Genomic DNA, 15,586 nt, shown 5'->3' on the forward strand with positions numbered 1-15,586 from the left:
CCGGCGCCCGGGAGATTGCGATGTGTCTTGCGAACAAAAGTATCCCCAGAAATCTGTACATGGATATTATTTTCTCTATAATTTTGACTTTTAATTATGTAACTTAACTATTTTATTCTCAATTTTATAGGATTTTTATTATTTTGTACAAGTATGAGTGTATATAAAAGTGGAATACATTGGTTAAAATGAGTTTTGATAAGGCGACAATGAATACTTTGCTACATGCAAAGTCATATGACAGTCACATGATCGGTATCAAACAATAAATTTGATTGTTGACTGTAATCTTGGCATTCTCGATAATTTAGTTTGTCCCTCACACCGGTTATTTCGACAATCAACATGAAGACGTTGATCTTATTTCTTGCAGTAATCATTGCAGCTGCCAGTGCTTTGGAAAGGTAAGGTTTGATCCCGTTTATCCTTAGTTTTGCTCAATGTGAATGTCGACAATCACAATCAATGTCGATGATCATTTCCAGTGTGAGTTTCCTGATAGTGATGCTTTGTTCTACCGTTTGTTTTATGAGGATCAGATAGCCTACTTTTTTGTATAGTGTTGAACGTTATTTTTGTGTGGATAGGCCTAGATTTTGCGTGCTATATTTTAGTAACTGGACGACAGTAAGACTAAGACTCGGAGTAACATGAATTGGTTCGAGTACGAGTTAGAGAAAGAAATTAGGCCTAGTGCGATCATTCATGGCTATATTGATGAGTGAAGGAGAATTTGAATTGTTTAATGAAAGTTTACAATCCCCAATATTGACCCCAAAAAGTTCAGCAATTGACAACTGATTTAAATACGACCAAAACTACGTCATTTCTAATCGGGTATTGTAAATTTAAAACCGAATTGAGAAATGTCCCAACCCAATACTTTGTCAAGGTACTACTACTAGTACAAACAGAAGAGTCCCTTCATGAATGGTCACATGCTTCAAGTATTGTCAGGTGCACTCCTATGACCAAAGGCGCCAAGGTCAATAGCTCATTTATTCATTATCTAAGGATTGATTGCAATTGCCAAATCATCGATCATGTAACTGGGCAAAAGGCAAGAATCCAAAGAACACTGATCTTGTCATGACTTACCTGATTTTTTAATTCAAATTAAGTTAACTCAAATTGTCACATGACGACATGGACGATATGTCACTTGACAAGTCATACTGAATGAGCTGGGAACAGACAGGCTGCAACATGACCATGGACGGTGTGACATTCATGAAGTGATTGAACTTGGCCATATCTATTCCTGATAATACTTAGGACCTAGCAAGGTCTTATCGATATGATTAGCAAGATAAGGGAATGGATTTGTCAGTTTTGTACTTCAGTATACTTATGGACTGATACTGTGAAACTTTTTTGAATCATTGAGATTGGTGCAGTATTTTGCAGACTAAAGAAAGCTCTTACTCTTAGGCTTCATCATCAACATTGATTCCTGATCACGAGAGACATCTTGAGACGATTGGTTTTGCTTTAACTAGGGGATGGACTATCCGGCTATCAACTTTGCAGGGCAAAGCCTGGTGTCTGCCTATTCTGGTGGAGATTTTAAGCAAGACCGTGAAGACTAATTCTCTTATCAATATGTCAAGAAGACTACGAACAACACAAGGCTTGTGACAAGAGTAGAGGCCTAGATGTAGAAGTGTTGAAGTGCATTCAATTAGGCCTACTCTCAGATCTTGAGTGTCAAGCCCATGAACTTGTCTAGCAGGTTCATTTACTTTGAATGCTATTCTTCTCATTCATGTAAAACCAACACCTCTCGTAGTCCTACCTGGCAAATGCCTGGTTTACACAGACTTAGGATTATTTTCAATGAAATCCTAATCATTCTGTACTTTCAGAATCAAGCTACACAAATTCCAATCAGTGCGGCGAACACTCCAAGAGAAAGGCACCAATCTAAAAGTTGCCCAAAAAGCTTTGAGGGACAACTATCTACGATTCAGGCCACATTTCAAAGGACCTACCCCTGAGCCTCTCTCAAACTATCTTGATGTAAGTACCAGAGTTTAATCCTACTTGATGTCTCATCTGGGATCAAGGTGGCCAATTTCTTTCTGCTTTTGATTCGCCCAAGATAATTTCACAATCAGATGAAGTCAGACTACTTCAGTGTGGTAATAACGATTTTTGCATCATTTTTTGTGTATCAAATTTCAGGCTCAATACTATGGCGTGATAACTATTGGAACCCCACCACAGTCTTTCAAGGTTGTCTTTGATACAGGCTCATCAAACCTCTGGGTACCATCCAAGAAATGTAAACTCACGGACATCGCGTGCTGTAAGTACACTGTCTTCTACTTGGGATGTAATAAATTATATGGACGCAATTTCTCCTCTTCCAATATTCCAAAATCCAATATACCAAAATCCAAGAGTCCTTAGTTCAAACCCTGTTCTGGCAAGAAGCTCAGCAATGTGTGAGCTGCTTCTTGATATCAAACTTCTCTTCTTGCAGTACTCCATAACAAGTATGACAGCACCAAGTCCAGTACATACCAGAAGAATGGCACAGAGTTTGCCATTCAGTATGGAAGTGGTAGCCTTAAGGGATTCCTCAGTACCGATACTGTTGCTGTAAGTAAAGACTATATTACCGGTATTGGTATATAGGGCCAGGATGAATGACGATAGTCGACAGCATTCGTCACTAGTCTTCAGTCCAATTGGCTTAACTAAAGGGGCTTGGGGAAGTGACTTAGAATGAACAGACTTGTTCAAATCAAAGCAAGTCCAACCACATCTGGGACTGTCCATAAAACCTGAGACAAAATTATTATTCATGACATCCTATCAACTGGCAATCACTGTTGTGTCCTCAAAACAAGTTTTAATTGATGTCATTCATTTTCAGATTGGCGGCTTAGCTGTAAAACACCAGACCTTTGCTGAAGCTACCCAACAGCCCGGTATCACATTCGTTGCTGCCAAATTCGATGGTATTCTTGGAATGGGTTATGACACAATCTCTGTTGATGGCGTTACAACTGTCTTCAAGAACATGATCCTCCAGAAACTGGTGCCACAGCCCGTCTTCTCATTCTATCTCAACAGGTTAGTCGATCTCAGGATACTGCACAAATAACCTAGATTTGCAAAATAAAACTTCAGAAAATATGTTTTGTTGATGCATTAGCAAGCTATCTCCCCATAGGCCTAATTGACAAAATTGAATATGTATGTAAGCTTACGCGTAGATAACCCAGCTCGTTTTGATCTATAAGCTTACTTGACACAATTCAGCTTACGATCATTGCTGCATGTTTTTTCCAGGAATCCCAATGCAACTGAAGGTGGCGAGCTGATCCTTGGAGGAAGCGACCCCAAATATTACAGTGGTAACTTCAGCTATCTTCCTGTTACACGGCAAGGATACTGGCAGTTCAAGATGGACGGGTATGTGTGCTAAGGTTTCTAGGTACTCTTGGGTACGTAGAGAGAAGAACTGAACAAATTTTCTCAAATATTTGCATTTAGAATGAAAGTATGTCACCCTGAGTGCAGATTTCAGATTTGCACTCGGCCCAAGTCACTTAGTGCTCGCACTTGAAGAGTGTATAAAAATAATGTATTTTACTATATTTATCATTATGAATTTCAGTATCAAAGTTGGTGGTGCCGCCATGTTCTGTTCAGGTGGTTGCCAGGCTATTGCTGATACTGGTACCTCCCTCCTTGCTGGACCCACTAAAGAAGTGGCTGCCCTCAATGCAAAGATTGGTGCTACTCCTATTGTAGGCGGAGAGGTAATTTACTTAAGATGTTGTTCTTCTAATTTAGCCCAGAACATGAGCTTAACACCTTACCATTTGCCATGCAGCCCCACTGTTCAAATTTGACCTTGTTTGTTCACTTGGTCGAGTAAAACTGATGTGATTTTAATTTCTGTTGCTCCGTCTGCTTCGAAGTCAAGAACACAACCTGACCGTTTCTCTTTCAGTATATGATCGACTGTGCCAAGATCCCCACCCTGCCAAAGATCTCATTCACTCTGAATGGACAAGACTTCACACTTGAAGGAAAAGATTATGTACTAGCCGTAAGTATGACAAACTTAATTCTAGAACCTGTGTGAAAATCTCAATGTGTCCAAATGTCGGGCATTCCTGATGCAGCAGATTTGGTCTCTCCAGCGAGTCCATTGGTCAGTGAAACGTGACTCAAGGAGCATAAGTCCTAAGATACTGCTACAACTTACTCCTTTCCACCCTGATCAAGTCAGAGTTTGGGAAAACCTCCTGATGTTTTGACCCCAATTCTGCCCGATAGTTCCTCATTGGGGAATAGTTGGACCCTACCTTGCCCTGTAAATACTCTTTGATTCTCTCCCACACTCCTCCTATCATTTTACATTTCAGGTTACCTCCCTTGGCGTCACTGTCTGTATAAGTGGATTTCTCGGCATTGACATTCCCCCACCCCATGGCCCCCTGTGGATCATAGGCGATATCTTCATTGGACGATACTACACTGAATTTGACATGGCAAACAACAGAGTGGGATTTGCCACAGCAAAATAACTTTCCCCTGTTTTCAACTTGCCAATTTTTTTGGTAGTAATTGTTAAAGGTAAACTGTGTTCAGTGATTACATCTACATGTATCTGGTTCACCAAAAGGGATTCCACCAGCATTGGCAGCTGAAAAATTGTACCCTTTTCAGCTTATTTCACTCGGATATACATGTATGTTTCGTGAACCTCTTAATTGAACTATGAACACAGTTTACCTTCAAAGGCCAATTATTAAACATATTTCCTGACCGGGTTTGATTTCCTGCATCATTTCGTCCCATTCCTTTAATTATCTTTTTAACAATTAAATCCTTAATTACCAATTTCTGAGACTAACAGATCCTCAGACAATTTCTTTTCCTCTTTATTTTCACTAGGTTAACCAAATGGGCAAAACGATTTGCTTGAGTGGATTTCTCGGCATCGACATTCCACCGCCAGCTGGCCCCCTCTGGATCATGGGAGATGTTTTCATTGGGCGTTTTTACACTGAGTTTGACTTGGGTGGAAACAGAGTGGGATTTGCAATTGCAAAGTAACTGGAAACGATGAAAAAGAGTTCCAATAATTCAAATCACTAATTCGTGTATCTGTAGTATGTGTGTCTTTAACTTTACTTTTCTCGAGAAGGATGAAAATATTTTGGGGAAAACTTAAAGAAACTATGCGAGAACTATTGCCAATAGAAGTATTGCCAAATTGAAAAAGCAGTGTTATCAAAACTTTGTTTTGGTAGTGATGTCATCAAAATTAATCCATTTTGTCTGCAGTTAATGATGCTACTCAGGGTTAAACGGCAATGTACAAACTATCATGTGCACAAACAGGAAATATGCGTGCTTTTATTTCTTCCGAAGTTGTTGTGCTTTGTCATTCGCACTCTTGTTTCTCTGCTTTCTCTCTTTCCAGCTTATGTTTAACCCTTTACATGCTAATGTTGCGCTTTCCTTTCTCAGTGGGCCAGGTACTGCATGAAACTATCCAAATTTCCACTACCACATTGCTAATTTTATGCTCCCTATGCACACCCCGTTCACTGGATCAGGCTACATGTACATACTTGGTGCATGCCAAATGCTTTATAGAGTCACAGGCCTTTAATTGAAATATTGAAACAGAGCCATGGAAAGCTTACTGGCATTGCTCAACTTTATGTATTCAATAAAATTACTTGATGCAATGACCAGATGAAATGTTTCCAAGAACAAAAAAAGATATTCTGAATATACAATTGAATTGAATGTAAATTTAGATATGTTGGAATGCTGCATGATGCATGATATCCAGTGAAGGGTTGCATGTATTTCTTTTCCAATTCTGCATGTACATATATTGCTTTCTTCATTTCTCTGCTTGCTCTGTCTCTGCAGATCTCCCAGGGTGGCCAAACCGAATGCATCTCTGGCTTCCTCGGTATCGAGGTCCCTGCTGGTCCCTTGTGGATCCTCGGTGATGTGTTCTTGGGAAAGTTCTACGCTGAATTTGACATGGGACAGAATCGTGTTGGCTTTGCTGCTGCTAGCATGCACTAACAATATTTTTGTATGGCTCTTTTTTTCTAATTCCAAGAATTACACATTACAGTGCTACTCATAAGAAAGGTTTTACAATTACTATACAACAACATCACTCTTGAACATGTTAAATATTAGTATAATTTTTATTTGTATAAATTGGACACAAGACTTGAAATTAGCATTTGGCTGTTATCTTAAATGCAAATGCAATGTATTCATGTACATGATGTATTGTAAAACTGTAATACATGTAGGCTTTTCATGAACAAAGAATTCAACTAGAACTTTTCATCTTGAGTTATTCATTTCCATTTGAAAGAGCAGCAGCACAAATTACTGCTGGCCATCATGTTGTCTCGGGCTTCGTCAAGCTGCATCATGACCAACAACATGTCTGATTGTCCTATGCATGGTCAGACTGGGACATACACAAGCAATCAATGCAAGCCGCCTGGCATGCTGGTCAACATGAGTAAGGTCTTTGGCATGCGGTCAGGATCCACCCTGTTCATCAGCATAGATCAAGCTACAGCCGGCAGACATCATCGACAAGACCCAATTGTGGTATTACCCAGGCACTGGGTGATATGAATAAAGACTAGCAAATGCTTTTATCTAAAACTTTATGTACATTTACACTAGGCCTTTCTGTACAGAATTGAAGTAAAAGCATTTGCTAGTCTATTCATATTGCCCACTGTGTTGCAACATTACAATCCACCTGCATGCAAAAACGGTCAGCAGTTTTAGATGTGATGCCCAGATGAGAGGGTCAGTTGTGTTCACCCATGATCAAAGCCCACTTTCCTGACAAGTTGTTTACGTGACCAGGATGTGACACTCGACACACCAATCAGAGGTGATGCTTTCTTATGGGAGTGTCAGAGTAAATAAACCACTCTGACAATGGAATTGGCTGCCTCAGCAAAGTGGCAGGATCATGCATGAAAATGGCAGTCAGGTGTTTGATGCTGGTAGGCGAGAATAAGCGACCAATGACCATCACCCAGGAATCCAGCATGCACTGGACCATGTCAACAAGAATGACAGTCAGGGGTGGTTCAGGGGGCTCATCGGAGCATACCTTTCAGCACATTGTGGAAGCCAACTAAGAAAAATTAAAATCTTCGTAGGCCACCCTGCTCATCATCAAATCCTCAAAATTGCTGACAGCCGTCAGAAATTTGGTGACCACCTCTGGTTCCCCATAATATATCGTTGAGGCAATTCTGCCCAAAGAACTCGAAAAAAGGAGAAAGACCACAACTAGTTGAATAAAACTATTCTCATTTATTTACAAGGTATACTCACAGTTATTCAAGGAAATCACCTGATAGCTTTCAGATCTTTTACATCTTAGTTTTGATTTTTTTAATCTGATACCAACAACCGAAGAGGAAATCATCCAACTTTACTCTTTAACATGGTCAAACCTGAAACCTTTCAGCAGACCTCGGATGAGCTGGTCAATCAACACTATAACCAAAGCATTTGCAACCGATACTCATTTATACACCTGGTGGAGTAAGCCATGTGCATGTATGGCAAAGAGACCTGCATGCTGACTGTAGGGATCGAACCAGGGACTTCATGACCGCTGTCTGAGACCTGGGCCACTACACCACAGAGGCTCAAACAAATTACTGGTTTATTCTCAGATAACTTGGGATTCACCCTGAATTAGGTCCACAATTGGACTAGCATAATTTAATAGAAATAAAACTGTACATGGACTACATATTTACAAAGAATCCCCAAAAGCCATTTCGCCCCTGAGAAACAAAAGTCCAAGTGACATTCCATAAAACCTTCTCACATGCTTCCATTCTTGCAACAAAATCCCCTAATGGACCCCTTGGGATAAAAGAACGAGATCTTCATTTATATGATAAATCTTATGTACATGTTTAAAATTATAGAATCCATGTCAACATGATTATTTTGGTTTAGCGTATAAATCAGGTTGACATACTCGACTCTCCTGCTTTTCATTTGTCGCATGTTTCTTCAACTGATCCATTACTGGTGATTTATATTCGTCTGGCACTTCCTTTACACCTAGAATTAAAAGAATCTTGACTTATTTACAAATCCATCTATAAACTGTTGAGAAGGTAGAATGTCATTATGACGAGAAAGTGTGAAAAAAGGCCCCCAGAGTTGGTCATTTAAAACAATCTCAATGACTTTGTTGAAGGTGTTGTTCCAGATTCTCCCATTTGCAGGATGTGACATAGCCATTGGATAGTTTCCAATTAAGACTTCTGTCGACAGGACAGTGCAATGCAAATTACCACTGCAATCTAGCCCTGTGATCAGGCCGCATCTCTGAGGACATTCACCAGTCCCACGGTTCATCAATTCCTTTCAAATATGCTTACCTACTGCCCAGTAGTAGATCTCCCAGTCATTACTTGGTTTATTGATAAGGAAGTCATAATGCTCAAGCTCTGCATCTGTCATTTGATTTAGATATTCAGCGGCAAAAGTGCTGAAAGAGAGAAGACCGTAAAATGAGAATAAAGCAAAGTAAAAAGGAAACCAAAGGTTGACTTTGTGTCATTGAGGACATTTCAATACATGGTTGCTAGAAGAATTCTTCAGATGTTAATTCCATGGAACTGAAATCACAAGTTGTAGGTCATCATGGGTAGCATAATGGAATGTTATTGATAAAGTAAACTGAGAAGATTCCTATTACTTTCAAATATCAGTATCAAGCCTTGGTAGGCCAAGAGAGATTTGGCACAAAATTGGTGAAACTGCTGAATTTGTTAAGACATCAACCAACCTTAATAAAAGTCCATTTTCTAACATGCCTCTCTTTCTGCTTTGATACAGTAACCTGGCTTTTCTGATGTCATGACTTTCACCATGCTTCTCCTGCCATTCTGGTAGCGGCCCTTCTTCATATTCTGTATGGACTGGACCAGTCTCGCCATCCTTGGAAGATGAGGACATGCGACAAACTGTGGAAATATGGGCTTGTCTCCTTATCTGAAAAAGAAAAGTATTATGCAATAATCATGCCACCTAAGAAACTATACAACTAAGACACGAGGGAAGAAAGAAGTTGATATTCTATTAATGAAGGGCAAAGTTCAAAGGTGTCCAAAATGTCATTGTCAATAACTCTGTCTGACACCGACAGGTGTAGGCATCCGACAACCGACCTCCACACATTTAGCATGCTAAAATGTACGTCAGGTATCTATTTTTGGACGAATTAATTTTCTTCAGCCGTTTATGAAGCCTGACGACAGCTGCCCAGCTGGATCAAATTCTGTCAAACCGTTATCATTGAATAAACATTGAGACATGCAAATACCATGTTCTTGGTGATGCTACACATCAATCCGGTCATTTTCGAGGCCATTTCGTGAGTATTTTTCTGCAATTTCGGAAAGTTGGATAACGATGAGTGACACCTAGCGTTGGACACGGTAACCATTTTCACAGGGAGTAGATAATTTTAAACATCATCAAAAAATACTATACACTTTAAAAAATAGTTTTAAAACATCATGAGCATAATTATTAGATATATTGCAGGCACAAATACGGTTAAACCTATATTATTTTCTGTAAAGGTCAACCAAAGAAATTTCTTTTTGCATATTTTCGATTTTCTGTGTAGCAGAACTCTTCTGTGCTGAGAAGGTTAGAAAATCAAAGATGTCAGCGCCCATGATGACCTCGGTCGACGACCTAAATTTTCTCTTCATATCTCGACAAATTTCAGAGATATTTACATCATATAGAGATTCTTTTGCTTTGATAGGACTAGTGTATGCCACAAGGAAGACCCAGAGCGTAGTTTGTTCCCTCCTAGATGCAGTTAGAACCCATATATGGAGCAAATACGGCAGACTCGATCTTGTCAAAAAATATGGAAAGTGGGCAGGTTCGTTTCAGATGTTTGTTGTTTTCTCATGATGGTTCATTTATTGTGAGCCTTTTCTAAGTATTTAGGAACCCTGTACGATCCGATCACCATGCCGAGTTGTCAGAGAGCAACACGATGAGGGCGTGGCACTTTTGCATGAGAACAGTGCAATTGTTTTTGCCGATTAGCGCTGTAGTCGATACTGTGACAATGTGGGATAGAGAGAAATCTGATCACAGGACCCTGGGGCTTTATCAATAATCTATGGTCTATTAAATCTAATCTCTCTGCCCCTTTAACATTTCAGTGGTGACGGGTTGTGCCGAGGGTATAGGGAAACAATTCGTCATAGAATTTGCCGAGCAGGGCATGAATGTTGTGATGCTCAGTCGAGGGAGTCATGGCAACCTAGAAAAAACAGCGGAAGAAATAGGTCAGTTCAGACTAACTTTCGCAATTTCAATTTTCAGTGGTAACAGGATGTTCCGAGGGCATTGGGAAAGCATTTGCTCAGGAGTTAGCAAGTCATGGCATCAATCTGGTCATGCTAAATAAGGCAGCAAATGGAGATTTGATCAAAACTGCAAATGAAATAGGTTGGTAGCTTCATGTGTTGGTTGGTGTTGTAACTCCCCAGAGTACCCAAGAGCTGCTTTGTATGTTTCAGGCCTTTTGCTATGTACCTTCAAAATTTGCATCTTTAATTTCAAAATTAGCTGTTCAGCTCCTGTTTGCAAATCATTTCCCAATTTGTCCATGTTCAGGCCCTGTAAATGCTTTCATTTTGCGCATGATAATCATTTTATGTCGCTTCCCAACACCTGCTTCCATCACTGTTGATTGTAAAAAGCTCTGATATCTATACAAGGGATGGAAAAGGCAGATTTTTCATTGAAAACATTGGTAGGAATTTCGTGTGGTGGCACTGGCAGTGATTTAAGAGAGGTGCTCTTAAAATGGAAATTCCAAGGGGGAGCCGGGGGGTAAATTAATGGGGCGGAGAACACTGAAGTTAGCTCCAGCCATTATCATATCGTTATCATGACTGTACATGAGTTGATGGACAATACCAATACCGTATGTAAGCTAATGTAATCCATTTCGTTTTCATTTTCATTTTGCTTCAATAGTTATTTAATTATACCTCTTTGGCTGCTCCAGTTTGTCAAAGGCATCGTTCATTTTTGTCAATTGCATGTTGGTTGGGTGGTTTTATCAATGTTAGATCTCAAAATCTTTCAGCAAAGGGCAAAGTAGATTACATCCCATGCTAACTTGACATCATTGACATGGCACAATAGCTTTAATTAAAAACAAAGACTTGTCAAAGCTGGCCTACATCAAGGAGAATAGTGAAAATCGGGGATTTGACATGAGGTGTGTCGTTCATTATTGTAGGCCATAAAAGATAACTACACCAATAAACAAAGGCCTTTTACTCAACTTGTATATCTAGTCCGTATTTTTGTAAGATTTTTGCATATTTTACGCATCTTGCTTTCAGCATCAAGATTTGGCGTATCTGTACATCCTGTCATAGTGGATTTCAACAGTGGACCAGAAATTTATAAAATGATTGAAAAAGAATTAGAAGGGAAAGATATAGGCATTCTTGGTAAGTTTACTCATTCAAATTATTATTTTTATCAAAGTTAGATTTGGGACAAACATGCAACTTTAAATTCAAGCTCCGTCTTCTTTTTCCAACGGTTTGCCCTTCTATATAAACAGGAACAGTGCAACAGAGCTACATGTAAATGCTACTTTCTGCAAAAATATTTCTATCAATATTTTATTTGCAGTTAATAATGTTGGTGTGATGTACTCCTACCCTCAGTACTTCCTGGATGTACCGGAGGAGGTAGGTTAATAATTTGTTTCAGGAATTTGAGAGTTAAATTGTTCCTGATGTACTTGGTTTATGAAAATCTATCAATATAGCAAGTATGTGGTCTTAGTATGCCCTTATTGTTTAAAAATCCAGGTTGATTAGGATCATGTTCTGTGACAAGACAGTGCCAGTGTTTATGATCATATAAGGGTTTCAAGAGCAAAACTAAGGATGCAAATGCAAATTTCAAGACCTGTCTTCATCTTTTTTCCAGCGGCTATGGCAGTTGATTAATGTGAATGTGGCTGCAGCAACTATGGTGAGTATCGATGTATCATTATGCATCCTACAAATTTACTTTCAGGGGAGAGCACCAGATAAGGCTGAAATGATGCTTTCTGGGGGTTTTTGCTCTGACATAAAGTAAATGTATCTTTTTTACAAAGTTGGTAGCTTCATGTACCGTTAACGCCAACGATAATTTGGAAGTTTCTTTTTTAACATTGCTTCTCCGAGTGTGATACCAAAAACAAACCAATATCTCCTCTTTTTATCTTATTTCAGATGACACATCTTGTTTTACCACAAATGGAGAAAAAGTAAGGTTGCCTCTTTTTTCCTCCCAACTATTTCTGACTTAGACCTGCACATTGAAATCGTATGGTATAGAGCCAGATCCAAGTCCTCCTGGGGCAGAGCAAAGATGTTCTATTGCATCATGCTTCCGTATAGTCGATTGCAGGTCAAGTCCAAGACTAACCCTTATACATGTAAACAGAACCTGTTATCTTCAAACTAAGCAATCACAGCATGTTGTTTTTTGTCTCTTTGACTCTTTGACTTTTTGTCTCTCCTACAACACAGTCATAAATCTTTGCTCAAATTTAAACATAGTTCTTTGAACCTTTCAGGAAGCGAGGTGCGATTATAAATCTATCATCTGGATCATGCCACAAACCAACACCACAGATGACTGTTTATACCGCAACAAAGGTTCGTATCATAATGCTTTAGAAATCTTTGGCTATTTGAATACAGTGCTATGTCTGACCTTGGTACTAAAAAGTGCTAACAATGCTCATTTCAACTTTTATTTTCTATTTCTCTAGGTCTACTTGGACCACTTCTCGCGAGCACTACACTACGAATATAAAGACAAAGGTATCACAGTCCAGTGTCTGATGCCCTTCTATGTGGCCACTCGAATGACATCGTACAGCAAATCTTTGTCGAATCCTAGCTTACTCATTCCCTCGGCTAGTGCCTATGCAAGAAATGCACTGAGGACATTGGGTTATTCCACAAGGACAAGTGGTTATTGGCCTCACACCATACAGGTGAGTAAAGGCAATCTCTTGATTCATTTTTGAAAAGAAAGATAGACTTTGCAGTAGAGTGTGTCTGTTTAAAGAAAATCCATTGGCCTGATTGTCCTCATTAGAATGGTGTCCTGATAAGAGAAGACGAAGCTGGGAAAGGGACTTATTATTCCAACTTCAGAGAGGGTGTCGTGCTATCATTCCCCAAAGGATGCTTCCCTCAACTTATTCTCAACCTTTTTTTGGCCTGTGAAAAGTTTGTATTGCCGATTTCAAACTCCTTGTACATTTTACCATTTCAGAGTTGGATCGCCAATCTCGTACCAGAGCCATTATGGATGTGGGCAGCCTCAAGATTAAACACCGCTCTGCGACGACAGGCACAACAACGGGTCCGCCATCGATCAGGACGTCGATCCCATCAAAGCATGACATCATCTTCCTCTGCCTCGTCATTATCTGAGAGTCCCTCTAACCCTAATCTGAATGTACCTTCTTCATGATGTAAAAGACTATTTATGTCCATTGAAATTATGATAAGTGTACTCATGCAATATGTTCATGTGTGTATAACATCAGGAATAAATAAAAACGAATATTTATTAATTCTTGGTAACATGTATGACATAGATGGCAATGAGCAGACCCTACTTGCCATGGAAAGTGATGAGTGTCAAGTATCTCGTTATAAACATATATTTTAGTGAAAGTAGGTAGAATACTTTCTACTTGAATTGATCTCTACAAAGCAGGGAGTATTTCAGTTCTTGAGCTATGTGCAAGGCAGACCTTAATGTTTGACAGTACAATGTAGTTGATGCTGGTTATAGGGCAGAATACGATTTGACTAAATGATCTGGCTCGAATTCAAATCCACAACCTCTTAGTTACGCTGTTTCCTTATGCTCCATCCATAATAGTGAATCGACAGAATCTTAATTTTGATGCACTTCCTTTTGAAGTGCTGAAGTTGAGAATGAGAGCAAATGTACATATCTGACCTTAAAACTGTATGCAGAAAACAACTAGAACTAGAAGTAGGCCCTTACTTTGATATCACATGTAGATGTCCCAGTGAGCAACCGGGCCCAGGCTGTTAAGGACACAAGGCAGCACAACATACATGTAATTAACTGAGACATTTGTAGAGTAGAGCTTGCTTTAACTGTGATATTTCCATGTTTATTTTAATAGAAGCGTCAATTAATCCAAGAAAGTAATTGATGTGAAATCCATCCGTATGACAAACCAACAAATCAAGTGTTGAAATGTTAGTACTCAGAAAGCATGGGTTTTTTTCCCACAAGTTATTACTTTACTAAGATTTTGACATGTACACACCATGGAATATGTGTCCAGAGTGACTCATTTTAGTAAGCAAAATACTTTGAAGCCTTGACAAAAAAAGTTTCACACACACTTAATCCGTGAGTTGTATAATTCTACGTGCTACTTTGGTCACAACTGACTCAGTGAGATGGTTATGTGAAAACAGTACGTCTATGTGTAAATGTAAATGTAAATGTATGTGCATGTAGGTACAGGCTTGCCAGAAATCTATTGTAGCATCAGTGCTGTATACACCTTTTCAGCAGATGGGAATAAAATAATAGGATTTTTCGTTTTGTATGCCATGAGATATTTATTTAAGCTCCCTCTGAAGACTGGGAGAATGTGTCAACCTTGGCCTCATAAAGTTAGCTCATTGAGTAGCCGGCCCATATACATGTACCAAAGGGAATAAATTAGAGGATGCTTCCAATTTTAATTTGACCATCTGACCTGTTCTAATAGTTCGGCATAGATTGTTACAAGTACATGTATGAATGTGACATGCAATTGGTCATGCCTATTTTTTGTTAAATCAGTATGCAATTGTGTGATAAACATAAAAATCTATCAGAGATTGTAAAAAATTACTAGAGGCTACAGTATCAGCTGTGGTGTATAAAATTTTAATAAAAGTATAAAGAGAAATGCTTCTGTTTTTCATTATTAGCATTACACGATCATTATGTTGATGATGGTGTATACATTTTAATCCTGACTGGACCCAAGTGAGCCCTCTGTGCAGCAACACCATCATGGTATCAGAGGTCTCATTGATTATCAGTGGTGTATACTGTTAGATTTTGTATCCTCTGGACGTACAAGTGAGGCAGTTTTGTTACTGGTCTGAGAGCGAGTTGGAAGAGTTGAGTCACAATCACAGGAATGTTTTAAGACCAAGGAGATGCATCCCGAAGCTCAGCACTATCGACCGATCCCATTCAGACTTGCTCTGCCGATCAGAACCTGATTGGGTGCTGCATGTATCTCCATTGACATCGTTTTCACATTAATTGTGGACATCAGTCCATGTCTTTGACCATGCGGACCTCGTTGACGGAGTTTGTTACGTGCAGATAACATTTTGCTTTAGCTCCACCGCACTCCAATACTAGCACTGCTGAGCTGATGAGAAAGAATATGGTCTTCGACATCATCACTCCA

The 15,586-nt window shown here is 39.3% G+C and overlaps 3 protein-coding genes across 6 annotated transcripts; 2 read left to right on the top strand and 1 right to left on the bottom strand.

Annotated features, from left to right (window-relative positions):
- Positions 1 to 242: 242 nt before the first annotated feature.
- Positions 243 to 6,341, top strand: LOC135492159 (lysosomal aspartic protease-like). Of its 3 annotated transcripts, none has more exons than XM_064778391.1 (9): positions 243 to 404; positions 1,866 to 2,019; positions 2,185 to 2,308; positions 2,486 to 2,604; positions 2,882 to 3,081; positions 3,301 to 3,423; positions 3,629 to 3,773; positions 3,968 to 4,066; positions 4,386 to 4,927. In XM_064778391.1, exons 1-9 carry the CDS (start codon positions 346 to 348, stop codon positions 4,545 to 4,547), a joined length of 1,185 nt encoding a protein of 394 aa, XP_064634461.1. In that variant the 5' UTR covers positions 243 to 345; the 3' UTR covers positions 4,548 to 4,927. The 3 variants fall into 3 exon arrangements, with proteins under 3 accessions (XP_064634461.1, XP_064634460.1, XP_064634462.1); XM_064778390.1 differs by having other exon boundaries at positions 244 to 404; positions 4,918 to 5,843; XM_064778392.1 differs by lacking the exon at positions 4,386 to 4,927 and adding an exon at positions 5,911 to 6,341 and having other exon boundaries at positions 245 to 404.
- Positions 6,342 to 7,327: 986 nt separating this feature from the next.
- On the bottom strand, positions 7,328 to 9,486 carry LOC135492509 (succinate dehydrogenase assembly factor 2, mitochondrial-like). The gene is made up of 4 exons (XM_064779023.1): positions 9,386 to 9,486; positions 8,849 to 9,054; positions 8,439 to 8,548; positions 7,328 to 8,115 (listed from the first exon to the last, which is right to left on the bottom strand). Exons 1-4 carry the CDS (start codon positions 9,431 to 9,433, stop codon positions 7,994 to 7,996), a joined length of 486 nt encoding a protein of 161 aa, XP_064635093.1. The 5' UTR covers positions 9,434 to 9,486; the 3' UTR covers positions 7,328 to 7,993.
- Positions 9,487 to 9,745: 259 nt separating this feature from the next.
- Positions 9,746 to 15,070, top strand: LOC135492840 (inactive hydroxysteroid dehydrogenase-like protein 1). Of its 2 annotated transcripts, none has more exons than XM_064779512.1 (9): positions 9,746 to 9,961; positions 10,251 to 10,376; positions 11,448 to 11,558; positions 11,746 to 11,804; positions 12,049 to 12,093; positions 12,339 to 12,373; positions 12,686 to 12,767; positions 12,884 to 13,111; positions 13,396 to 15,070. In XM_064779512.1, the coding sequence occupies exons 1-9, from the start codon at positions 9,748 to 9,750 to the stop codon at positions 13,594 to 13,596; spliced, it is 1,101 nt and encodes a 366-aa protein (XP_064635582.1). In that variant the 5' UTR covers positions 9,746 to 9,747; the 3' UTR covers positions 13,597 to 15,070. The 2 variants fall into 2 exon arrangements, with proteins under 2 accessions (XP_064635582.1, XP_064635584.1); XM_064779514.1 differs by lacking the exon at positions 10,251 to 10,376 and adding an exon at positions 10,414 to 10,539.
- The last annotated feature ends 516 nt before the right edge of the window (positions 15,071 to 15,586 follow it).

Source organism: Lineus longissimus, chromosome 8 (assembly GCF_910592395.1).
Source record: "Lineus longissimus chromosome 8, tnLinLong1.2, whole genome shotgun sequence".
Classification (NCBI taxonomy): Eukaryota; Metazoa; Nemertea; class Pilidiophora; order Heteronemertea; family Lineidae; genus Lineus; species Lineus longissimus.

What these genes read in the sequence shown, in the direction of transcription:
- LOC135492159 (XM_064778391.1), top strand. Translation starts at nt 346, where the DNA reads ATGAAGACGTTGATCTTATTTCTTGCAGTAATCATTGCAGCTGCCAGT. An exon ending in CTCTCTCAAACTATCTTGAT is followed by an intron (nt 2,020 to 2,184) that starts GTAAGTACCAGA and finishes ATCAAATTTCAG; the next exon opens with GCTCAATACTATGGCGTGAT. An exon ending in CTCCTATTGTAGGCGGAGAG is followed by an intron (nt 3,774 to 3,967) that starts GTAATTTACTTA and finishes TTTCTCTTTCAG; the next exon opens with TATATGATCGACTGTGCCAA.
- LOC135492509 (XM_064779023.1), bottom strand. Translation starts at nt 9,433, where the DNA reads ATGGCCTCGAAAATGACCGGATTGATGTGTAGCATCACCAAGAACATG. An exon ending in GTAGCATCACCAAGAACATG is followed by an intron (nt 9,055 to 9,385) that starts GTATTTGCATGT and finishes TTTCTTTTTCAG; the next exon opens with ATAAGGAGACAAGCCCATAT. An exon ending in GATCTACTACTGGGCAGTAG is followed by an intron (nt 8,116 to 8,438) that starts GTAAGCATATTT and finishes TTTTAATTCTAG; the next exon opens with GTGTAAAGGAAGTGCCAGAC.
- LOC135492840 (XM_064779512.1), top strand. Translation starts at nt 9,748, where the DNA reads ATGACCTCGGTCGACGACCTAAATTTTCTCTTCATATCTCGACAAATT. An exon ending in AAAAACAGCGGAAGAAATAG is followed by an intron (nt 10,377 to 11,447) that starts GTCAGTTCAGAC and finishes TCTTGCTTTCAG; the next exon opens with CATCAAGATTTGGCGTATCT. An exon ending in TCCTGGATGTACCGGAGGAG is followed by an intron (nt 11,805 to 12,048) that starts GTAGGTTAATAA and finishes TCTTTTTTCCAG; the next exon opens with CGGCTATGGCAGTTGATTAA.